Source organism: Pecten maximus, chromosome 18 (genome assembly GCF_902652985.1).
Source record: "Pecten maximus chromosome 18, xPecMax1.1, whole genome shotgun sequence".
In the NCBI taxonomy this organism is placed as follows: domain Eukaryota; kingdom Metazoa; phylum Mollusca; class Bivalvia; order Pectinida; family Pectinidae; genus Pecten; species Pecten maximus.
The window spans coordinates 18,902,377-18,928,530 of record NC_047032.1 but is presented as its reverse complement, the minus strand read 5'-3'; the positions used below and the strand labels follow the sequence as shown (position 1 = coordinate 18,928,530).

The window sequence follows — 26,154 nt, the reverse complement described above, 5'->3', positions numbered from 1 at the left end:
ATAATCTTCTTTATCAAAGTTTTATTTCTGTCAAAAAATAAAGAAATTGTCTGAATCAAAAAAAGACTTTCTGCACTAAATTTTTCAACAAAATTTCACCTCGTGGTTCCAGGAATTTCTGGACTTTTCTCGAATCATTGGATAAAAATGAGGTTGAACAAGAAGAAATATTAATACGTATACTGACCAGTCTGCTGGCAATAAATGTGCCTTTTATATCAACTCTGTGGTACCTTCTCTTAAACATTGTGATATCACGGATAAGCCTATGCTGGTTCTATCCTCCTGAAGAAAAATGTTTTGGATCACATCTGCAACAAATGGCAGTATCGTGACTGCATAGTAGAGTCCTGTCTTGTACAGCCTGAACGAGCGCGGACAAGTGTTGTCTTTCAGGTTTAATTCGTCAACTCTCAAGCGAACTGAGTATGCTGTTCGCAGAGCCCGTTTCGCATAGGATGATAAGGTGTTGTGTGGGATTTGGCTATTCAGGTAACTCTACATATAGTTCCTTAAGAGTTGGCTCTCGAAGTCTTGACCTTGATCTGTAAGGATCCGATTGCGAGCTTGTAATGTATCGTGAAATAATGGAGTAAATCATCTGTTTTTGTATTTGCAGAAGAGTTTTTTGTCGGTACCGACATGACATACTCCGTGAAATGATCCGTGATAACAAAAAACTTGGTTAATTTCACCTTTTGATGTTTCGAGACAGAAACAAAATCCATACATGTAAGTTCCAATGAGATGATTCGCCACTTACCAGCGACCGATGGAGGAGTGTTTGCCTGGTCTACATACGAGGTTATGCTTTATCTATATTGACGACATAATAGACCTTATGCCGTCTTTTGATGAACATAAATATCGTCTGTAACAATGTTCGAGCGTCTGCAGAGTCATGCTATATAAGATATAAGTCGAGAATGTGATAATGCCAACAGATGGACTACGGACATCGACTGTTACCCTGATGTTAAAGTCACTCTGCATGTAGCCAAAGAGCAGAGAAAAGACGTAGATTTGTCGATCTTAGTTCCCTTCGTTGAATCAGGAACCAAGTCACGGAAGGAGGATTGCTCATGTCGCGAATACATACAAACCTAACGAACCAACTTTGTTAAGCTGCTCTATGAAAATAGGACATTGTATTGACGATCGACAGTAGACGGAAAGGCAGGGAAACAACTGTCCTAAGGCAATCGTTCCAGCAGGTCTAACCATGGTGCATGGCAAAATGGAACACACTGGACGTTATAATGTAAACTCTTTACTGCAAATCCGTTTCTAAGGGCCAGATATGACAAAGGGCACCGATGAATGGATTATAATCTAAGAAAAAATTGTACAAAACTGTTCATGTAATACACCAAAATGTTTGTCTTGACTTGTAATTTCTCAAAACTATATTTTGCGGTAGGTATTAATACTGTCCTCTCTAGAGTTTGCTTCTGGTAGGATGTACAGATGTAGTATTTTATTAAAAGTCACACAAATTATCAAATCCGTAAAAATAGCCATGTTGTTATTCTCATAAATATGTGTAACACACAATACGAGCATTTGTTTGACCAGATATGATTTATGTGTATGCATAAACACTTATTGTGTTTTGACCTTGAAATGCAAATGGCGGCTGTGAATAATATTACAGAAATATATTATATAGAGAGGCATTGCAATTATTAAAAATACTCATTTCTCATACTTAAAGTAAGACATCTGATCATATCACGAAGAGGTGCTGTACGGTAGGGAATTCTGATGATGAAGTTAGTCGTTTTATCAACATTCGTTTATTACAGAGATATACAATTTGTATTCATGTGTTGGTACACATGCGTCTCGGACGCGATAATGAACATAACCACTCAGATAGATAAGGGTACGTGTTGCTAGCTACAGCTTGTAAAAGATAGGAGAGATAATTTTAATGTTTTAATGCTGTTTCGCTATATTAACTGGCAAATGCACACATTAATATGCGGACAGGCTCGTTTTATTAAAATATTCAGTTCAGGCTATATATTGTATGAATATGACACCTATCACACTATCACATTTTCAAACACGTATTGTACCTTATACTCCATGGATGTACAGAGGAACCAAAACAGAACGTTTTTGTGATCGTTAATTTTATTTACAACATGACTATTTGCACTTGAATACACTTTATTTTATATCAGAGTTGCTTCCCTTCGTTTCACTTTGTCACTAGCTTGACAGTCGATTGGGTTGTCCAGAATGTTCTATGTGCTTATTAGGTCGTTAGATGAATAAAGTGGAAATTGTCTATTAGTATTAGGTCTTTAGATGAATAAGGTTACTGTTTTGTTTTACCAAATTAAGGGACAATATATTTAGCCCATTGATTGCAAATAAAGTCATATACATGTACATATAAGTCCATTTTTTTTTTCAAATGTCACCATGTTTTGTACCTTAATTTTGGCAACAATAACTACATGTACTTTAATTTTCTTGGTAAAAATAGTATGCATGCTTCTGTTGTACCACACCCACATGACAATTGGGTATTGGGAGTATTTGGACATTTTTCGAATCTTCCCATATCCTATATCAAAACCATTTCTTTTATTGTTTTTGAAAGTTGTGGATAAATACTGTTTGCCTATATATATATATATATAAATGCATTAATTTGGCATCGAGATTTTATATCCTTATTAGTTGAGTGACAGATGGGTGTTGTATCTTACCTGTTACTCCCTCTACACCTGTTCAGAGTACATTTTACACATATAACACAATTAAAGAGGGCCCGCTACATCTAATATTAACCTGTAAACCAGACCACTAGACATATTGTCATGGATAGATGCGGTATGCGTAATTACAAATAGCTGGGATATAGCATATAGCTTTATTGTAATGTGTTTCACGTAATGAATGTATGAAATATGAAATGTTCATTATACAATTTGATATTTCTCTGTCAATAGCAGACAGAAATATATGTCCAGATAGTTTTATAAAAGACCAAATATTTCAAAAACGTAACTCAAAATGAACTAATTTCATTGGCTAAATTTATTATTGATATAAATGAGATAATTAATTCACAATACTGATGTCAATCCTGTTGTACCATGTATTATTGTTATCCATTTGTTTGTCACTCTGCACTGTACTGTTAACGAGAATAAACGATGGTCATTGCCGAGTGATCTCCTTGCTGCTAGAGATGAACCTCTTCTTACATTGGGAGGGATATCCACAATATTACCGGTGTGAAATTTTCTTTTTCTCGTGCATTTTACAGGGATATCCACACTTTTACCGGTGATAGAGTTTCTTTTCTCTGACGTTTGACAGGGATATCCACGTTTTTACCGGTGAGAGGTTTTCTCGTCCTGAGCTCACACGCTAACATAAATATTACATATTACATGTACAAAATGTACATGTTATCTCGGCATATCCATCTACACATATCGAACAATGAGTTATTTTTTACCAATTGGATCCAGCTGACGACCAAAAAAACGTACTAGTTTCCATCACCTGCATCCCTCTAAGACCTGTCACCAACAACGAGACAGAATCTTTCTAATTGTTACCCCGTTATTCGATAAGATTCGGTTTATATTTACTCTCCTGTTATTATCAGTGTATTGGTCATATCGCGGACTGATTGTCCACACGAGATAAAACTCCCCCTAATATCTTCATCGCTTCATAAAATCTACAATTTCTTTATGGATTTCAATCTCTTCCGTTACTACCGACATCTTGATGACAAATCAGGGCTTTAGTCGCTTTATATTGTACAACATAGGCTGCGACATAGGCTGAAAATAAAAAGTGATCAACACCCAACACATATTTGACAATCTAATCATACCCAATCATAACCACGAACACACACAGTGAAATTGAATAACAGATGAATTGACTGGAGCGACCTCATGAGGTAATGCCGTGAGGACATGAAATAAAATACAAGCAAACATTATTTTCAGTTCCCATGTTACGAAAATCTATTGAGGTCATTTTGAAATGGTAAGTTTTAATCTTGTTATAGAACGGTACCTATCGCTTTAAAACGCATTAATTATCTCCGTAACACATGATGATTATCTCGTTATTTATTTACGTTACGTATGCTTGAAAGCATTGGCGAAAATTGTATTCATTTTACAAAACAACGTTAGCGTCATCGTAGTGTGTAGTAATGTCTGGGACCACGTTACTACGGGTAGTACTCCCCGCCGTCGGGTTTTTTCTTCATCACGTGTCCTTTTAAATAACACGATTCATGTAATATTTACATAAATCCAATGTTGTTACGACCTGCTAAATGTTCAAAATATAAAAAAAATCACTCCAAAAATCACACGGAACAAGTGTTGTTGATGGAACTACATGTACATATTGTTTGTGTTGTTATCACGGTTAGGACCGTGCCAAGAACTGTCAGACACTCTCTCCGACGTCACTCCCAGGTGAAAACATGAAAAACGCATTTTTTATTTATTTATTGGGTGCTTAAACAGATAAACGCGATTCATGGTAAATATGTCCAGAAAGCCAATACTGTTATGACCTCATGAATGCTGAAAACATAAATTTCATTCCTTAAACGGTAATCATATCGAGTTATCTACAGGCATCTCCTTAACACGCGATAATTATCTCAAAACGTGCTATCAATTTACAAATCATAGTGAGACTTATATACCAGTACCCTGTAGTCGACGTATAGTCTTTGTTATTAAATTGGTGTTTTAAACATATCACTCCTATTTTACGTTAGTAATGTATCAACCAGACAGACACCTCGTTCTCATGCTATAACGACATACACACACACACATATATAGATATGTTGTTAGATAAAAGTATTCTTGTCTACTTAGACCAGTTAATAAAAGACCATGAAACATCCCCTTTTATCATCAGAAATATACACAACTTAATATACTGAAAACCATCACGTTCTCCCATCGGTTCATACTTTTACGTCTAGAGGATAAACGTAAACTTTTTCTATTGGTAATGCTTACTTCGTGATCAGAATCAAATAGCGTCTCGCTACCTGGACAGGTATATTTGTGGGGATTTATGTAGCTATTGTCGTTCCTGCGTCTCTCGCAGCCCATGTTGTACATATAAAGCGACTAGGGCCGTGATTTGTCATCAAGATGTCGGCAGTAACGGAAGAGATTCACATCCATAAAGAAATTGTAGATTTTATGAAGCGATGAAGATATAATCGCCTAACCTGCGTTAATCTAACGGTTATGAAAAAATTTTGATGTCAAAGATTTGTTTCGATAATTCTTTTTACATGTAATATCACAAATCTGTGTTAATGCGGGTTCACGCCAATCTAGCAGTCACAATGTCAGCAACATTCTACGACACTTGCTATTTAATCTTATTCTACGAAATATGATTTGATCATTGTTTGTAATCTTGAATATTATCATCTAAATTGGAATCCACACAACCCAGTTTGTTGCATAAAACTTTCCAGATAAAGAAATCTCAAAAGAACTTAAGAACTTAAAAGAACTTTAGATTTGCTGTTTGTATGATGGGTCAAAAGACGCTTACAGGTATGGAACATATGGTCTTAACCTCTTGTACATTTTCAAAATGAACCAATGGTTTGATGTCGACTGATAATGATGCGAAGCTACGGATAGCGTTGTCGTACAATGTAGTTTGATTTGTTTGTTATTTTGTTTGTTTTTTGTTTAACGTCCTATTAACAGCCAGGGTCATGTAAGGACGTGACAGGTTTCGGAGGTGGAGGAAAGCCGGAGTACCCGGAGAAAAACCATCGGCCTACAGGTCAGTACCTGGAAACTGCCCCACGTAGGTTTCGAACTCACAACCCAGAGGTGGAAGGTGTCGTACAATGTAGTTTGATTTCCGTTCTACACAGGTTATCACCACTAAAACAATCGCCTTAAGTTAATCAATGCAACAAGTTTTACACAATATTTCTAAATAATTACATGCTAATTTTCAATTCGGAACAATTACGGAGAATCTGAGCCTGTCTAACTGTTGTTGTAAGCATGTCAACATGATTAGGTCAGCTAGAGGTCGACGACTGGTTTTTTTTTTATTGTCGGCAGCGTTACATAGCACAATCCATAGGGAGACCCCTTGTAGCCGATTGACTAAAATATTCATGTGTTGGTGTTGACATTTTATGATTATGCCGATAATTGGGATTGAGGAACCCATGTTACCAATTTATAATACCCAACTTCCCTAGCAAGGTCCATCTCGTCCGGGAATCATTTTGAAAATGCCAGGCCTACATGGCAGCTGTACGTTGAAGGCACTTTGGGGGGATCTCCAGAGAATGACTAGAAGTGTTCTTAATTATCGGAACGCTCTAGTTTGGCCAAATTGGAACTGGTCCATGAAATGGAACCGTTCGTCCCTCACTACGTTCTCGGATGTGTAAAACTAATCAAACAGGAAAATAAAACAGGATTTCCGAAAAAGGCCTCAACAATTCAGTCACAATACTACCAGACAATGTGGATTATCGCCTTCATTTACATATATTACTGCGACATCAATAAGGGGTTGATATTTAAATATCACAACGCTAAAAAACGCCTGAAATGGTTAGATGTATCGCAATATTTAATATATAGTGAACAGCTAAAACACAAAACCTTTCACTGGTCGTCATATTGATATCCTCATACGAGACGTACCCAAAGAATCGAAAACGACAATGCTATTATTATATATTTATATATCGCTCTAACAGTTGTCCTACTATAAAATAGAATTTATCAGATTTTTGAGTCGAACTCTAATAATAACTCGGCGACAGCTGAAACAATTTCAGCGTATATTCATATATATATTGGAACAACTGCTGAACACAGGGAGATGTCTTCTGTAACATATCTGGCGAATATTCTCAAACTCAATTTATATCGGCCAGGAAGTATCGATATCATACGCTTGCATGTACTCTGTTTTTTACATTGGGAAACGACATGAACACATGAAACAAAACTGTTCAAAGAGGAAACATGGTTCCAGTTTGCATTAAATCAATCAGATATTGCAGAAAATTGGTTTGTCATAACTTTTTGTCATCTTAAATGTAAGTCATTATATCGTGGTTTAATAGCTTAGTCAAATTCGGCCATACAAATTGCTGTAAGGTGTAGCTATACCGAAAGTTATCATAAGCATAGTGCGTAATTGACTTCAATCTGTTTACTCTTTTCGTGATGAAGGGTCTATAATGGATTAAATTTACCCTACAAGTGAGACAAACGCAGCATGCTGTCGTCCTGTCTACATCCTGGCATAGTCCTTCACAGAATTCATTGGCATCTTAGAATTTGCATTCCGATTAAAATAAGTAGTTTGTCGATACTTTAGACCATTCAAGAAAGTTGTCGTAACGTCACATGGTGTATTGGGAAGTAGAGCAGAGAGGTCAGACATCCGGGTACTATCTTACATTACCTTTCAGAAAATACATTGGTATTTTGGAATTCACATTTCTCGATACTTCGAACCCTTCATGAAATCTCCCATAACTTTTCATTTTACATGAAGCGTAGATCGCGTTTTACCGCGGGTCAAGTAGGACCGTAGTTTGTTGAGCAGGAACTTACACTGTATATCAGCTGTTGTTGAGAATGCAGGTTAAGTTAACTATGGAACCATCTCATGTAAACTTCATTTATTTACTGTATTTACAATTGCGAAACAAGTTACTTGTTGTATATTAACTTATGGAGGAAACCGGAGAACTTAGGGGGAAATGTGGTTGGCCAGGTGACCCCGCATACCTTGTCACGTCTGATCGGGAAATCGAAACGGATATGGACGTTCGTGGGATTAATATTTGCATATGACCTTAGATGTTGCCGGGCTGGAGTGAAGTGACGTTTATGTCATGCATATGGCTGATATTACTATCGAGGAGTGGTTGACCATCTGTCATCTGTGGATGTCCAAGTTATAATGGAACCTAGTGTTGTGTTTGATTAGAACCATATCCCAATACCCGGACAACATTCATGTTTCGTCAATAGATACACGAATATTAATAACAGCGTTTTTTTTGTTTTTTTGTTTTAAAGCTGATGTGTATAGTACTTAACTGTGTATGTGCGTATAAGCAGCTACGCGCCTGCGGGCCCTAGGGCTAATTTTCGATTTTGGTCTAATGAACGTATCAAGTCCCTGTGCTTAAAACACAAACACGACTGTTGAATGTAGCGTATCGCTAACTCCCTTTCCACAGTTGTTTACCTGGTAAGCAAAATATTGAGTCATCAGACCAAGACCACAATTTTAAGCTACGTATGTACATAATAACAGCTATTGTGAACCATTATCTCTACCTTAAATACCAGCAAGCTCAATAAAACTTACTAATGATCATTCTGTTTCTTTTTACTTAAATTACTTACTTTCGTTTCTATCTCAATGTAACACTTATAGCCCCTACACAGACATGATGTGATGATTCAGCCATTTTCTTACCTGTAGTCGCCCATGCAGAAATAAAAGTTTAAAATTCGAAAGCTAACAAGCACACGAAAGGGGACCCAATACACTACCATCCTGTCAGACGGGTTTACAACACTTGTCGGAGCGTTCGCAGGCCTCAGTCGACGATTGTATAGCGTAGGAAGGGACAGTTTTCACCATGCAAGCATATATTCGAAATGCGGAAAGAAAATGGGAGCCAATTTTCAGAAACATCATGCGTTTTCGTGACTCAAACGATACAGATGGTCCACCAGGTTTCACAATCCTAGAGCTCCGGGATTATATTAAAGAAGTTTTAAAAAAGAAGATTTCAGATGACGAAGTCAAGGTAAGAATACACTTATCAAGTCCTCTTATGTAATGTGTAAGAGTTTGTTGTTCTGCAATGTTTTAATGTGTTATTTTACTGGGACGAAATCGTCGTACTTTTACTTGGTCGAGTTTTTCATATGAAGTCAATCATCAATCCAGATCGCAACATCGATCATTTTCATCAAAGCCCGGGATCAAATATTGAATGTACAACCTGTCTGTCAGCCCATTTATACTTTTAATGTATATACTCTCTACATTTCCTTCACTGAAAGAAGCCCATTTGCTAAGGGTGATTTAAAATTTACATCATTAAAAATATCATGTCGACACTCACTGGGTGTCGAACTATTGACCTCTCGCTCTTCTAGTGGATACACTGCAACTAGAATAATGGGACGAGCTAGTAAGATGACATTATTCTCTCGACGGAACAGTTGAGCATTTCTCCATGCTAGGAGTGTGCCACAGTGGTGTCCATGGACGACTGGACGCCAACATTTCCTCCATCGAGACACCTTGGATTTGCTAAATACTTTTAGTAGACATAACTATATCGAATGGGCTCTTTCCGAGCTTTGATGGAACAGGCAATGGCATTGAGTCAATCTTTCATCTGTTTACGTCCACCTTCCTTATTCTATTTTGGTAGGTTTTATTAAATAAGCAAATTTTACTGAAAAAGAGATATTATCACAATGAAGGGACGGATTGGCAAAAAGCTATAGCTTAATCAACATGACATTTTAGCATCAATCTACCAGGACGGGTAAGTAATTATCATCATCCGGGGACGAGTTTTTTTATTGGGACGAGTTAGTAATTATCATCATGCATGGGCGAGTTAGTAAATAGCATCATTTACTCTGACGGGTTGTAATTGCATTAATAGCCTCCTATCTCGCCCTGTGACTACACCTCGCCCTGTGACTACACCTCTCCCACACTCTTTCAACCTGATTCGTCCTTTCCTAGCCCTTTTGATATTCCAAGCTTGGTCAGATACTTCAAGCAGTGCCCGTCAAGTCTCCGTCCCCTCACACATCATTTTCTTTCCTTCTGTACTGTTCATAAAATGAATCGTTGGACAAACAGACGCTCAGAATATTCAAAATTAAAGGTTCAAAATTTATGTCGAATCTTATAAATATCTATACACTGTACCTATGTAGAATATGCGGCCGCTAACCTGGCAGAGGTCATACCTTGGGATGGGGTCCTGTTCGCTCCAAAACATATTTAGTGTAACTTCTGTATGCAAGTCATTTACAATTCATATGATACACCTAAGCTTTCTCATCGGGAAAATACATTTTTCTACTTTAATGCTTCAATGGTGTCGATAACTGACTATCTACACCAGCTAGAGCAGAACAGCTCAGCTACCAAGGTACCTTCTTGTTGTTGCAATTGTGGATGTGTATTTTCACGATGATTTTTTTTTCACAAATTTATTCGCTACAAGTCGAATTCTTATTGGTCTACCAACACGCCTACGACATTTAGAAGCGACACGTTATCAAGTTTGCTTGTCATGCAAAATTGCCTTAGCTCAAGCTCATCTGAAATATATGTGTGTATTTTTTTTAATTTCACGTCTGATTGGTAGACAATTTCGTAAAATCATACTGTTGAACAGGACCCGGCCACATTCAGCACTCTTTAAATCACGATATATTCATGTAACACTATTGTCCACCTGGTGGTGATATTCAGCTATAGACAGCCATTGATGAAATGCTAATTTTAACGAAGAGTTGCACAGTGTAAAGCTATACCAAACCCAGCACGTGACGAACCACCGACAACGGTTCAGTCTACATATACTATACTCGACAGGGTTTCTTATATAAATAGCTAAAAAGTCTCTAGTGTTTGGAGAATATATATATTATTGCTAACGTCAGCTCCCACTCATCATATCTTGGCTAATTATGATGAAACCGGAATCTGCCGAGGTTAGCCGCATTCGTCCGAACTATTTGTGATCAGCACCGCGGTGAATGGGGTCAGGGGTCATCTTCACATCCTTCTAAAAAAATTGTAAACCAAAAGAAATCATTACTTTTCAGAACATCAACTATTATAAGTCATGAGGAGGTTCTATTTATCAAAAAATGTTTTGATATAATTGTCTTAATGTAGCATTAGGACTTTCCAAGTCACACCCTGACGAGAGATGCGTCTGCCTTTTGCCTATAAGTCCGCTATAACGTCTCCACGGTTTTCGATCCTCCGTCTATCCCTGTGTACATCGGAGACGTATATGTGTGATATAAAGGTCTCTTTTGATATCACACATTGTCCATTTAAATACGATTAATAAACATTGAGTTTGGTAGTCTGGATGACTTACGGCAACGTCAACATCTCAAAAGCTGTTTGTATTATGGAAATTAGGTCTGCCCCATGTCTTGTGATAAGGACAATGTTACGTTGGCCTGAGGCCGATTGTCTTAGCTCATTTGATGATATCTCCCCTCGTGACCTTCACGTGAGCCCTTACAGTTCGATCAGGATACAGTAACATAATCCGCGGTCGTTAAATGTTTACCTACGTCAAAACTATCCACATCAAAAGCCCTCACTGCAGCTCTGTCTAATCTACAGCGAACAACAACCTAAGCCTAGGAATTTTCGGTTATTTTTTTTTACTCATACCGTAATTAAAGCCTGAATGGGAATCATGCGATAAACTATTTGATAAAACACTATAGTTTAGTTCCACAAGAGTATCCATGTTTTGACATTTTATAAAATGCAGTGATGTCTGTTTTGTCAAGTTAACAAAATCTTCTTTTGAGAATCTTTATACAATTGTATTTTTACCTGCTCTTGCAAAAAAAAAAAAAAAAAAAGAAAAAAAAAAGAGGTCATACCAGCGATCCATAAGGTCCGAGTTTATAACAATTATTTTAAATGAAGTGACTGTAATTTATAACGATTATTTGGATAACTATTTGTTTTTTGTTTTGTTGTTGTTGTAAGTAAAACAAGTAGTTGTATCTGTTGACATGTAATGTTACACGGTGAGTCAGGGATATTATATATATGAAAGAAACAAGCCTGCTATATAACTCACGCAACGCGTGACAGTAGTCACGTGACACACTCTTCATGTTAACCATATCATTACTTTTTATTTTTAAATGCGTCAGAACTAGAGATAATTATATCATTAAACCTATAGATGATGTTAGCACTGTAGGATTACCTTTTAGGACGTTTATCCTGTATTAGGAGAGTAAACGTGGGTGGAGCACAAAGGTGGAGTGCGAGGGTGGAGGGCAAAGGGCAAAGGGCAAGAATCAAAGACTGAAATCAAAACAAGGAGTTAGGAACATCCAAACTTCAATAGAAAGTCGGAAGCACTCTTCAGACAGGTGACAGTGGAATACACCCTCGTATTTCACCAGCTGATGTACGATCTGACGTAAAAATATGGGGTAATCAGTTTCTGTTCGACCATGTATTTTTTCCCCAAGTTACGACAATTTTCCTTCCACATTAAGCATTGTAACACAGTATCATCTGGACTAACGAAGACGTGATGAATTATAAGGGGACATAACTCCCTTTATGTGATAGATAGAAATTTTCACGGTAAGGAAATGCTTTTATTATTTCATAATCTAATAGGTATTATAATCTGTCACTGCATGTTGGTGCAAAGATCAGTCATGCCAGTTTTCATTGGTTAATTATTTTCTGACCGAGTCTTACCCCTTTAAACACTGCTTACGATTAGGACCTTGTATTACAATTGAAAGCTCCGGTAGTCGCCCGTAAAGGTAAAGCAATACAACTCGGACACAATGGCGTCAAACGTCTACATACAATGGACAAGAATATTTAAACTTAACTATGTAGACCTGTTGTTGCGATTAAAGTAAACGTCCCTAGATGTAAACACCAGACCATTGTTAATGTACCCAAATCCAGCATAGCGAATTCGCAACCCACTGGTTCAGAAACGTAATATAAGTATGGATACATTGATATAGCCCATACACAGCTGATACAGTAAATAGATCGGTTAAATCTACAGTGGGTTGGAATTCATCCCTGGCATTTGACACGAATTCGTCCCGGTGTGTACATGTACTTGTACACAGGCACTTGACACGAATTCGTCCCTATGTGTACATGTACATAGGCACTTAACATGCATTCGTCCCTGTGTGTATATGTACACAGGCACTTGACACGAATTCGTCCCGGTGTGTACATTTACACAGGCACTTGACACGAATTCGTCCCTGTGTGTACTTGTACACAGGCACTTGACACGAATTCGTCCCTGTGTGTACTTGTACACCGTCACTTGACACGATCCGTCCCTGTGTTAAACACCGTCACTTGAAACGATTTCACAATATAGTGAATATACAGTTCTGTTAATATATGTATGGATAGCTATGATACCGATATAGATCTATTATATTTATAGTAGGTTGTAAATTGACCCCTGTGTACCTGGATAAGAGTACAAGGGGAAGACCTTGTGGTAGTGTTTAAAAGCCAATCTAAGATGGCACCACGCCCAAAACGGTGTATTTATTGGACAAACGGTTTGTAGTCAGTGGATTTTCTTTTGTCGTAAATAAAGAAAACCAAAAATCTCAAAAAAAAAATGGACAGGTCCGAGGCTATAACTCACGTTACCGACATTTTCGATTTTACACACTGCCGAATAGTGATACACATATATAGTTATGTACATGTTTGTATAGGTTGTATGGATTGAGGTCAACAGAACATGTCCCATACTGGCCCCGCCAGATCTTCATAACGTAGTAAAGAATGTTTTTTTTTTTTTATATATCTTCTTTTTTTGTATATGATAAATTAACGCCAAGCTAACAAGCCTGATCGAAAGCATGTAAAACACTCTTAGATTGTACCTGTATTCTATACAAAACATAATTAAACACACAAAGGCTCGTACGCTTAGTCTTGTTAACTTAAGGGTTTTACGATGTGATTGAAACTATCTTTACAATGTATATCAATTGAAGTACTTCTTTATGACCATACCAATACATCTATGTACACATGCCGTATGTTAGGCTGTGAATGACCATGGATGTGTTGATAGGGCGAAAAAAAGGACAAGATTTTGTCATTAAATATGAAAATCAAGCCGTTTACAACGCAGTTAGATTCAAGAAGTGTATTGTTGATCAAGTAGGTTTATTATTGATCAAGTAGGTTTATAATTGAACAAGAAGATTAATAGATGATCAAGTAGGTTTGTAGTTGATCAAAGTTAATAGATGGTTAAAAATGCTTATGTTGATCAAGAAGTTTAATAGTTGATCAAGAAGGTTTATTGTTGATAAGGTAGGTTTATAGTTGATGAAGAAGGTTTTTATTTGATGAAGTAGGTTTATAGTTGATGAAGTTGGTTTATAGTTGATGACGAATGTTTATAGTTGATGAAGTAGGTTTATAGTTGATGAAGAATGTTTATAGTTGATGGAGTAGGTTTACAGATGATGGAGTAGGTTTATAGTTGATGAAGTAGGTTTATAGTTGATGAAGTAGGTTTACAGATGATGGAGTAGGTTTATAGTTGATGAAGTAGGTTTATAGTTGATGAAGTAGGTTTACAGATGATGGAGTAGGTTTATAGTTGATGGAGTAGGTTTATAGTTGATGAAGAATGTTTATAGTTGATGAAGAATGTTTACAGATGATGAAGTACGTTGATAGTTGATGAAGAATGTTTATAGTTGATGAAGTAGGTTTACAGATGATCAAGAAGGGTTATAGATGATGAAGTAGGTTTTTATTTGATGAAGAATGTTTATAGTTGATGCAGTAGGTTTATAGTTGATGCAGTAGGTTTATAGTTGATCAAGAAGGTTTATTGTTGATCAAGAAGGTTTATGGTTGATAAGGTAGGTTTATAGTTCATGAAGAAGGTTTTTATTTGATGAAGTAGGTTTATAGTTGATGAAGTTGGTTTATAGTTGATGAAGAATGTTTATAGTTGATGAAGTTGGTTTATAGTTGATGAAGAATGTTTATAGTTGATGAAGTAGGTTTACAGATGATGGAGTAGGTTTACAGATGATGGAGTAGGTTTATAGTTGATGAAGAATGTTCATAGTTGATGCAGTAGGTTTTTATTTGACGAAGTGGGTTTATAGTTGATGAAGAATGTTTATAGTTGATAAAGAATGTTTATAGTTGATGAAGTAGGTTTATAGTTGATGAAGTAGGTTTACAGATGATGGAGTAGGTTTATAGTTGATGCAGTAGGTTTATAGATGATGGAGTAGGTTTACAGATGATGAAGTAGGTTTATAGATGATGGAGTAGGTTTATAGTTTATCCAAAAAGGTTTATATAATTTATCAAAAAGGTTTATATAATTTATCAAAAAGGTTTATATAATTTATCAAAAAGGTTTATATAATTTATCAAAAATGTTTTTATAATTTATCAAAAAGGTTGATATTTTCCACAATTATTTTACCTACGTTGTTATAAATAGCACATAATTATGGAAGACTTTCAATTTTTCTTTGAGATGAAATATAAACCTGCAACAACGGGGATATTTTGCTTGTTCAACATTCAATTGCTCAGAAATATGAAGCTTGTTCTTTGGACAAACTGATACTTTTAGTTGCAGCTATACTTTTATTTCAGATTGCTTTACGTCAACAGGCTTTAAGGGGACATCCGGGTAAAAACGTGTTATTTTGAATTAATTTTTAAACTGTGTGTATGGAGGAATGAAAAAATGGTGACAGCTTATCTTAATTCCTTATACTGTTTAATGCCTGCCTATTTATATAAACAATTTGAAATTAACAAATAGGTTTTTCTGATAATTTTTGTATAAATAACGTTAAAACTGGCTTCTCAAAATGGTGAATAGATTGACTCATATGCATTCCACGATCCTTTTCAACCATGAATTCGTAAAATTATAAAGTGCAGATTGTACATGTTTGTAAGTTCTTCTCTTTCCTCGCTCCTGTCTTATTGGGATAGTGTCGATAAACGTGAGAAATGCCCACGTAAACAAATTTATTTTAAATCTATCAAACTACCATTTTATCTGTTATCGTTCTATCTTTGTATGAGTCATAGGCAGTATACGCCTCTGCTGGTCACGTGACGCGTTGTTTTCTCGTCTGGAAAGTTATGTAATTATATATCTTTGTTGGTGGCATTCAGCATACTAATGTATGACTTTGGAGGTGTATTTAATGTATTTCTACTGGCGACATATAGGCCTACCAGACAGATATCTAACACGTAATAAAACTCACAAACCCAAACTCAACAAAATGTTTATAACGACAAGTACAGCCATACAAAAGTATATCTTACAGCTAATAAAGACACAGTCTCGCGATCATACATACTACATATGACCTGTTACATTGTTAATACCGAATACCAATATTAACAGGTGCTTGACAATGCTTTTCTTTTAACAACACAGGAAATTTCACAGGGACTCGCATGATTATAGGAAGCGAAAGTGCACATGGCCATAACAAAATACATTACCATACATCACAGTTATGATACAAAATGTATCACATACAAAACAACAGAGGACCGTTACAAAAATATATGACATTTTTACCAACACAGGGTATGACACAAAATATAACACCACCTACATTTACCGAACTTTACAGAAATATGATCCCACATATAGTGTACCATGTGCAAAACAGGCATAGCGAATCTATTTACGATGGAATCGTTAAACATTTGGAAAAAATACAACAGGTCCAGTTCTGGAAGGTGTACTAAGAGCGTTAACGATATCTTTCTAGCTGTTTAATGTATATTTTAACATGAATTCACGAAACTGTTCTTACGATATACATTCTTTTACAGGATATGTTCCTCGATCTGGACGTCGATCGACAGAACCATGTCACACAGACTGTATTCGTTAAGGAGATGAGTAAACTCCCAAGACAGTAAGTAATACCAAACATATTACGTTAACTCGAGCTCCCGAGAACTCTATTAGAGATGTTCAGATAGTGAATGGTTCTCACATCATTGCCTAAATATAGAGTTAATCGTTTTCACCTCATTGCCTAAATATAGAGTTAATCGTTTTCACCTCATTGCCTAAATATAGAGTTAATTGTTTTCACCCCATCGCCATATCAGAGAGTGAACGGTTCTCACCTCATCGCCACATCAGAAAGTGAATGGTTCTCACATCATTGCCTAAATATAGAGTGAATCGTTTTCACCTCATTGCCTTATTATAGAGTGAATCGTTTTCACCTCATTACCTTATTATAGAGTGAATTGTTTTCACCCCATCGCCATATCAGAGAATGAATGGTTCCCACATCATCGCTATATCAGAGAGTGAATCGTTTTCACCTCATTGCCTTATTATAGAGTGAATTGTTTTCACCCCATCGCCATATCAGAGAATGAATGGTTCCCACATCATCGCTATATCAGAGAGTGAATTGTTTTCACCTCATTACCTTATTATAGAGTGGATTGTGTTCACCTCATTACCTTATTATAGAGTGGATTGCTTTCACCCCATCGCCATATCAGAGAATGAATGGTTCCCACATCATTGCAATGTCAGACAGAAAAAGGTTGTCACCTCACCACCATAAGAGAGAATGGACGGTTCTCATCTCATTTCCATATCAGAGAGTGAATGGTTTTCACCTCATTGCCTTATTATAGAGTGAACGGTTCGCACCTCATTTCCATATCAGAAAGTGCACGGTTCTTACCTCATATCCATATCCATACTTCAAACAGATACTAAAGTGTTAAAGTCCCTCCTTTTATCCGCTTTCGCTCTCAACACCCCTTTAATACGTCACCACTAATCAGCGCCATCTTGGGGATGTAACAAAAACTATTAGTTTGCTCCTTTGATGCCTTGACTTGTTTTGAACTTGGTTTGCATTCCTCTGTAAAATTGAAAAGTATTACATCAGTTTAGTGATTGGTCAGATTTACATCAATAGTTAGTCATGTGCCTTCGAATTAACCATGGTATATGCTAGGGCTGCAGAGAATGAAAGTGAAAGTGACACCTGTGGTTTCCAGAATGTACAGGTAGGGTGTTAGAGAGTGAAAGTAAACGTACCACCTGGGGTATCTAGGATGTACAGGTAGGGTGTTAGAGAGTGAAAGTAAACGTACCACCTGGGGTATCTAGAATGTACAGGTAGGGTGTTAGAGAGTGAAAGTAAACGTACCACCTGGGGTATCTAGGATGTACAGGTAGGGTGTTAGAGAGTGAAAGTAAACGTACCACCTGGGGTATCGGGAATGTACAGGTAGGGTGTTAGAGAGTGAAAGTAAACGTACCACCTGGGGTATCTAGAATGTACAGGTAGGGTGTTAGAGAGTGAAAGTAAACGTACCACCTGGGGTATCTAGAATGTACAGGTAGGGTGTTAGAGAGTGAAAGTAAACGTACCACCTGGGGTATCTAGAATGTACAGGTAGGGTGTTAGAGAGTGAAAGTAAACGTACCACCTGGGGTATCTAGGATGTACAGGTAGGGTGTTAGAGAGTGAAAGTAAACGTACCACCTGGGGTATCGGGAATGTACAGGTAGGGTGTTAGAGAGTGAAAGTAAACGTACCACCTGGGGTATCTAGAATGTACAGGTAGGGTGTTAGAGAGTGAAAGTAAACGTACCACCTGGGGTATCTAGAATGTACAGGTAGGGTGTTAGAGAGTGAAAGTAAACGTACCACCTGGGGTATCTAGAATGTACAGGTAGGGTGTTAGAGAGTGAAGTAAACGTACCACCTGGGGTATCTAGGATGTACAGGTAGGGTGTTAGAGAGTGAAGTAAACGTACCACCTGGGGTATCGGGAATGTACAGAGATGGCGTTAGAATTTAATTAGGTTTTCCTACTCTATGATCGTAAGTGTAGATTGATAATTTTTTTCTCTAATATGGACACCACATTTTAGTGACATGACACTATGAATGTCCATTTGCATCGCCTTGACCCCATTCATGTATAAATGTCCATTGGATTACCTAATTGATGAGCTAACGATTCTAGCCAACTGATCAACCAACCTAAACTAACAAATCAATTCCAACTAACCAGGCAGCATTGCTATCACTCAGAAAGGTTCTTTATAATCATTATCTGCCATACAGAAATTGCCGTTTGTTTTAAGTTCACGAATTGGGCTTCCTTTGTTTTAATTTACAAAACTGTTTTTATAATTTTTATAGAGAGGCCTTTCAACACGCATTCGATATGCAGGACTACAACAGGGACGGCTATCTCGGTGTGGACGAAATAAAGGTAGCGTTGGACATGGTCGGAGTTTCAGAAGAGCGTGCAATGAAGTTCTTTAAACAAGTGGATTCTAACAAGGACGGCACCATTTCCAGAAAAGAGTTCATGAAGATGGTGTAGTAGTTAGTGACACCATCTCTCAGCAGAGGAACATTTTACAAATATTTGCTTAACATTTCTTGTGGATGTCGTTGGAGCGAATGTCGTTGCTCGAAGTAATGTTGACACTATAAGCGATATATATACACATATAAATTAGGCGTTTAGTTTTTCTTTGAACGTTTTTGCTTTACTTCTGATATCAGCGACCATTAAGATTATTATCCATTGAACAAGCAAATCATGTCTTGCCATGTACATACTAATATTCGTTGTGGGTTGAACCACCCCGTCGATCAAATGATACCACCATTTCCGACAATCTTTCATGTGGTGTTGAAACAGGTTTGTAATTTATAAGAATGTTCTTGTTTGTGTAGAACTACTACGCATTGCACTTCATCTACTGAACATGGACTGTCTTGTACTTTTGTGAGCAATTTTTGCTGGTGAACGGAGGGAACATCACATTGCTTGTGTCTCCGTGTTAAGATTGTGTCTGCTATTTTGAAAAAGGCTAGTGTTTATGGCCAATTGCACTGTCATGGTCCCCTGAAAAAGTTTGCTTAATGCATAGCCAGTCTTGGTGCTAGGTTAATTCTGACTTGTAGCTATCCATAACCGTGATTTATATACGTTTGTATTCATTTTTGATACAAAATAAACTAGATATATGCTCAGTAAATATAGTCGTTACTTGTTTCATGATGCGTTCTCTTATGACTCTGCAATCTCCATACACAACACAACATTGACAAATCAGACACATACTAAAGAGATCAGAAGAGCTTCAAACACTTCCTCGATGGTGACAGTATATTAACCATATAAGTCCATGTACTATACACACTATGGACACTGAGGGGTGCCAGTTTTAGTGAATTTTAACCTAGACCCCCAAAACGTCTGAAAATGTGCTAAAGACACTCGGGAAGGTCCAAATAGGTACAGACTGTAACAAATGATCAGGTCATTGTGTACAGAGCTTATAGAGCCAGTTACTTGTACTATGACGTCTGTTGATATCGCTTTGTCCAATGTATGCCAGTTTTATTCCTTTTCTTTTATATGCGAACTAAGAGTGAAGAGTGTTTAAAATGATTCATATAATGTATAACTTCATCGAAACAGACCTCGATGCGTATAATGTTTAAAACACAGCATACATGGCAAGTGTTATTTGATTGGTATCTTGGGAAGGATATTTCACTGAGGTACCGAGTAACCTTGCACTATGCAACGAAACTATCGAAAACCTATTCTCGAAAAAGATATTTCAATCTTAGAAGGATTTCACAAAGTTCTTAAATCAAGCGAAAATAAAAACGAAAATATTTTTCGTTTTCATTTTATACGGAAAACACTAATTGGCATAACAAACAATTAAAGATTGTATAAGGAGTATTTTAGAAGGAATTGTAAAATAAAGGTATTTCAATTACAAATGACCATGATATAATATCATAATTTAAGTACTTTATATGTGTTTAGTACATTTTCTGTAGATATGGCGTCTGACACTTTGTACGTATCAAAGTATTACTACATTTACAATAATAATGGATTCTTGTCCAATGATACTCCCAATGTGGCATTCGATAGATCTTATAAAACATTACTATATTATATGCGCCCGTCGAATGGCATATATTGTTATGTACTTAGTACCGCAGGACGGAACAATACACGCCAGGCGAATGCCATATATTGTTTTATACTACTTTGTATTAAAATTGTATTAGCGCCACCTTAAGAATGACTATCTGGTACGCTATCCGTCTTAATATAAAGTCAATATTTAGTTTGAAAGTTCTGACAGCTTGAAGAAACCAAGTAATTAAGTTTTCAACATTAGAAATAGACAGCAATACATTTTGGGAAAAAATTATTTGTATTGGAAACATAACTTTATACCATGATTAATGCGTTCGACGTTTCAAAGAAATTGTTTAAAATATTTGAGAAAATCTCCAGAGAAAAATAAACAAAGGACAATATCATTTGCGAAAATCCTTGAATCAAAACTCTTTTCCAGGAAACATCACATCATTATAAAGCCTACACGGATTCAACGAAACTGGTTAAAAAAGAAACCTCTGGACAAACAACTAATGCTGAAATAAAGAAAGGAGAATAGTTTTGTCCGAAAAAACAATTTAATTTAATTCTTTTCACGGAGACATAATTTCGAATCAGTGTCATTATGTCTTCAAAATTTAAAAGAGATCGGTCAAAAAGTGTAGGAGGAGATTAACGGACAAAAACCAAATACTGAAATGAATAAAGAGCAATAAGCTTTGCTAAAAAAAAAAAAAAAAAAAAAAAATTGAATCAAAATTCTTTTTCGGAAAAACACAACTTTATATCATGATCATAAAGCTTACCATGTTTCAAATAAAACTGCCGTAAAATAAAGGATGAGATCTCCGGTCAACAAAATATGAATACTGAAATAAAAAAAAAGGGGAAAGAACTCTTTTCAGTGTTATATATACCATTGATTAAAAGGAGACAACCCTTGTATTAATATATAACTCTTGCAACCCTATAGACTTTTCTGGAATGATCTCGAAGAGAGATGTGTCATAATGTTTCGTTTACAAGTATTTATTGACAGAGAGAGACAGGTGTATTATGATTCGAATTTATTCAAATATTCTATTAAAAAAATTAGTTTAACTAATTACTAAACAAACAAACAATTCGTTTAGTAATTAATTAAATTAAATTTATGAATAGAATATTTGAATATATTCGAATCATAATACACCTGTCTCTCTGTTGTTTGAAAGTGTGTTTAGAGAATTCTAGAAAAGAGATGGTTGGAGAATGTACCTGCAAGATTTGACAATGTAGTATTAATACCACGAGAGACAAATTGTTATTCAAAATTGGTTTACAAGCTAGGTTTTGTTAATGTTCCTCTCCATTGTGTTTATCTGAAGTCAGACTTAGTTACTGGGCCTGTAACTGTTGTGTTGGACCAGGTAGTCCTATAGAGGGCGTGTCGCTCATTTTAGGCAATGACTTGGCTGGGGAAGGGTAGATCCTTTAGTGTCAAGTAACCCAGGAAGTGTTGAGACTATAGAACAGGAAAATCCCACAGGCGCTTGCAAAGAAAATGTGATTTTCAATTTTTTTTTTGACAGTCGTATGTGTACTCTGTCAAGTACAAGGTTGGCAACTCCGCCACGAGCGAATACGGCACACCACCACACTTTAATCGACTAAAAACACATTTATTCAAACTGACACGGCGCATACTATATACTACCATCATCAGGAAACATTCATCGTTAACCTACCGTATCACTCAATACGAATTGATACATCCAAAACAAAATAATCCGTGAAAACATCGCCGAATTCCTTTCTCAGAAGGACATTTTTCAAACTGCTCCGTCAGCCTGTCCAGATTCCTCATTTACATACGTAGTTGAAAGGTCATGCGTTTATATAATCGTCTGTCGTCAGGTGCCTTTTTTGGGGTCATCTCCGCATGCATTTTGTCCGCGAAACGCTTCGGTTCGTTGAAGAGTTTCGTCTAATTTACGATTATTTGAAGAGTTTCGTCGAATGAACGATGATTTATAATCATAAATTATTTATTATAGAGTACTGTACACCGAATATGGCAGTACACAGGAAAAGCAAACGAAGTCAAGAATGCCTATTCTGCAATCATATTCACGTAGTAGGCCTTGACATTTCATACTTGAAAATAAAAAATAAAAAAATTAAAAAGATAAAAGAGAAATGGATCAGCATACTTTTGTCACAAAGGTAGAACAAACGCTTATTTATATGATAAACTTATGTCAGTTTACTGAAATCAGGACGAGCGAAAAGAAAAGTGAATCACGAATAAGACTGTCATCAGGTTACTGGAACGTATACATGTGCACCAACATTTACTTACTTCAGACCTGTATTTCTACACATTTTACAAATATCATGTCGTCGAATACGAAGATCATACTTCAGACCTGCCAAACGATTTGTACGTTATGTGATCAGTGATCCATCATCAATTATTTCCATGAGTCCCACAATGTCAGATTTAATATATCCCAGAAATTCTTCGAGTTCAATCAAAATTGTATGAGTACATAAAAGACTCGGGACTTGCATATAGAGTTATCACTGTGTGATTATCGAAATATTCAGGATGAGTTTCCTTTATTTTCAACCTTTTTATTCAAATTTTTGAAACCGTATTATTTGCTTACTTGATTTCGATTTTCATCAATTTGATATTATTTTGCCGCTTAGTGTCAACAATGTCAAAGAGTTTAATGCATTGTCAAGTATTCTTCGTAATTTAGACCAACCACAAATAGATCGCCCGGCCGGCCGATAATTATTTATGTTTGTAAAAGTTTAAGTCCGATATACTTTCCATTTGATGTTACATGTAATTCAAGTAAATATAATTTTGTTGAGATTGAAAGTGGAATCAATTGCACAAGGTTTTTTGTACTGTTTACGTTATTGGCATTGTGGGTATATGACTCTAGTTTTGCTCAGATAGTTCACGACACGCTAAACATTATTTTGGAAAACCTGGTTGCAGATAAAAAAAGATATAATTTTAAGAAGGTAATATTCCTAACAACTGGGGCGTAACCCCATGTATCTCAGACCGATATTGTGATATGTGGTTATCCTCAATAAGTAACATCATACCTTCAGTCAGTAATCCATTCCTAATCTGGTCATCATCAACGTAATGTAGTTGTAAGACCATACAGATTAGTGTCCAATGTTTAAAATGAACTGACAATAAAGAAAAGTCATCACTTGACCTGATTCTTTCATGCGGTTGTATCATTGAATTCGTTTTCAATAACATAATAGCCCAGTAAATAAATTGTATACATTGTGAGTGATCATCTACCTGGTTTATTCTGAGATGTATCGCCGTTCTCCTACACAACAATACCGTCATATAAAATGACAACAATGTAAGGCTGGCGATATCATAATTAGAATTTCACATGGTGCATTATAGGAGAGATTTTATGAGCTAAATATCAATATATATATATTTTTTAAATACTTGTGTTGCATTGTGAAACATTTCATCTCTGTTTATTAACCCGGCTGAACTTACTGACAATGACAATTTGTTTATTCTTGTAAACAGTACAGTGCAGAGAATAAGAATATAGACAAATGGATAACAATGATACATGGTAAAACAGGATGGACATCAGTATTGTGAATTAATCTCATTGATATCAATAATACATTTTGCCAATGAAATATGTGTAAGTTCATTTTTAGTAACAGAATTGATTAATGTATTAAACCATACTTGAATGGTGGCTCACGAAAAACCGTTCTCTATGAAGTACACCACAAAAAGCAACTCGAGGTCCTTACTCATATAGAAACAAGGAAACAAGCATTGCGTTACCCAACAAGGACGTCTGTCTACTTCACTATACCTATCTAGCCGTCCGGACGGTTACTCACTTCTTATAAAGGTTAACAGAATAGGTGGAGCATACTTCATAAAACCACATTATATACACGAAACAGAGGATAAATTATGGTTTATTTAATACACATTATATACATGATACCGAGGATAAATTATGGTTTATTTATTATACATTATATACATGATACAGAGGATAAATTATGGTTTATTTATTATACATTATGTTTTCATGGTAAATACTCAAATGTGATTGGTCGAAAAAATTCTTTTCATTCTTCTATGAAAGAAATTCCGAGAATGGCGCGAAAAATGTGACGTCACAATACGACAATTGACGTTGCGTATTGATTTGAGAAAAAGAATCCCATTTAAAACCAGTAAAATTGTACATAAAACATGTTTTAAATTAGAAAATCATTTTCAAAAATTAATTATAAGCGTTGATGTCAATATTTTTTTTAGTTTCACGCGGATTCTTACAGAAGTTTGCAAACAAAATTTGTTTCATACCCCGATGAAACTAAAAACAGATGACATCAATGCTTAAATACATGATACAGATGATAAATAATGGTTTACTTATTACATATTATGCATGTTTCTTATATATGGGATACATTTTTTATTGATTGATTACATTTCATACCTAAGATTACCCATTATATATTAGAGAGAGGTATACATTAACTAGTTAAAGATATCTTGAGGAAACTCAAGAGCACCAATGTACAGCGTTCTATTAGGTCTGTGTGACCTTCTGTCACCATGGCACGTATATACCTTGATACGTTGCCACAGAACACACTTGTATATACAAACAAAAATGTATTACACACAATCTTGTTTTCATCATGTAATTAGCATGGTTATCAGAGAAGCAAAATTCCTGTTATAAAAGTTTAATTATATCTACGGAGAGCAAATGTCTGTTTTTTTATATTTAAAAACCGCAAGAAGTTTGGCTTATGTATATGTCAAGCGATACAATGTACATTGAAGAGTTGGCATTATGTGTTACATGTATGTAGTCTATCGATGAAAACAATGTCCTACTAAGTTCCACTATCAAAACCACAACCAAATCACCAGTTGTGACTGACAGTTCCATGTTTTGAAGAAAATTATATAGCTGAGCATAAATCAACCTGATCACTTAATGTAATGTTGAAAATGGAACCGTGTTGAATTCGGAGCCTTGTAACAGAAATAAACCCCGATGAACGCTAGAAGGCTAAAGCGTACGTATCCCACGTATTGCGACAAAAATGAACCACTATAAAGCTATGTGGTTGGGATCACAATCATTTCCATGTTATCACTAGGGGCATAACGTTTTGCCCGCAACAATGTACATTAGACAACATTAGAAACACTCAGAGGTCTTCCATTTATAGGGCGAGCCACCAGTATACAGCAATGGTGACAGTTAACGTTATGGGAATGTTATGCCTCAGGTACAAAATACATCAAATGTCTAT

The 26,154-nt window shown here is 36.0% G+C and overlaps 1 protein-coding gene across 1 annotated transcript; it reads left to right on the top strand.

Annotated features, from left to right (window-relative positions):
* The first annotated feature begins 8,585 nt into the window (after positions 1-8,585).
* On the top strand, positions 8,586-19,915 carry LOC117316493 (calcium-binding protein SPEC 1A-like). The gene is made up of 3 exons (XM_033871102.1): positions 8,586-8,848; positions 16,705-16,790; positions 19,065-19,915. The coding sequence occupies exons 1-3, from the start codon at positions 8,678-8,680 to the stop codon at positions 19,249-19,251; spliced, it is 444 nt and encodes a 147-aa protein (XP_033726993.1). The 5' UTR covers positions 8,586-8,677; the 3' UTR covers positions 19,252-19,915.
* Positions 19,916-26,154: the final 6,239 nt, after the last annotated feature.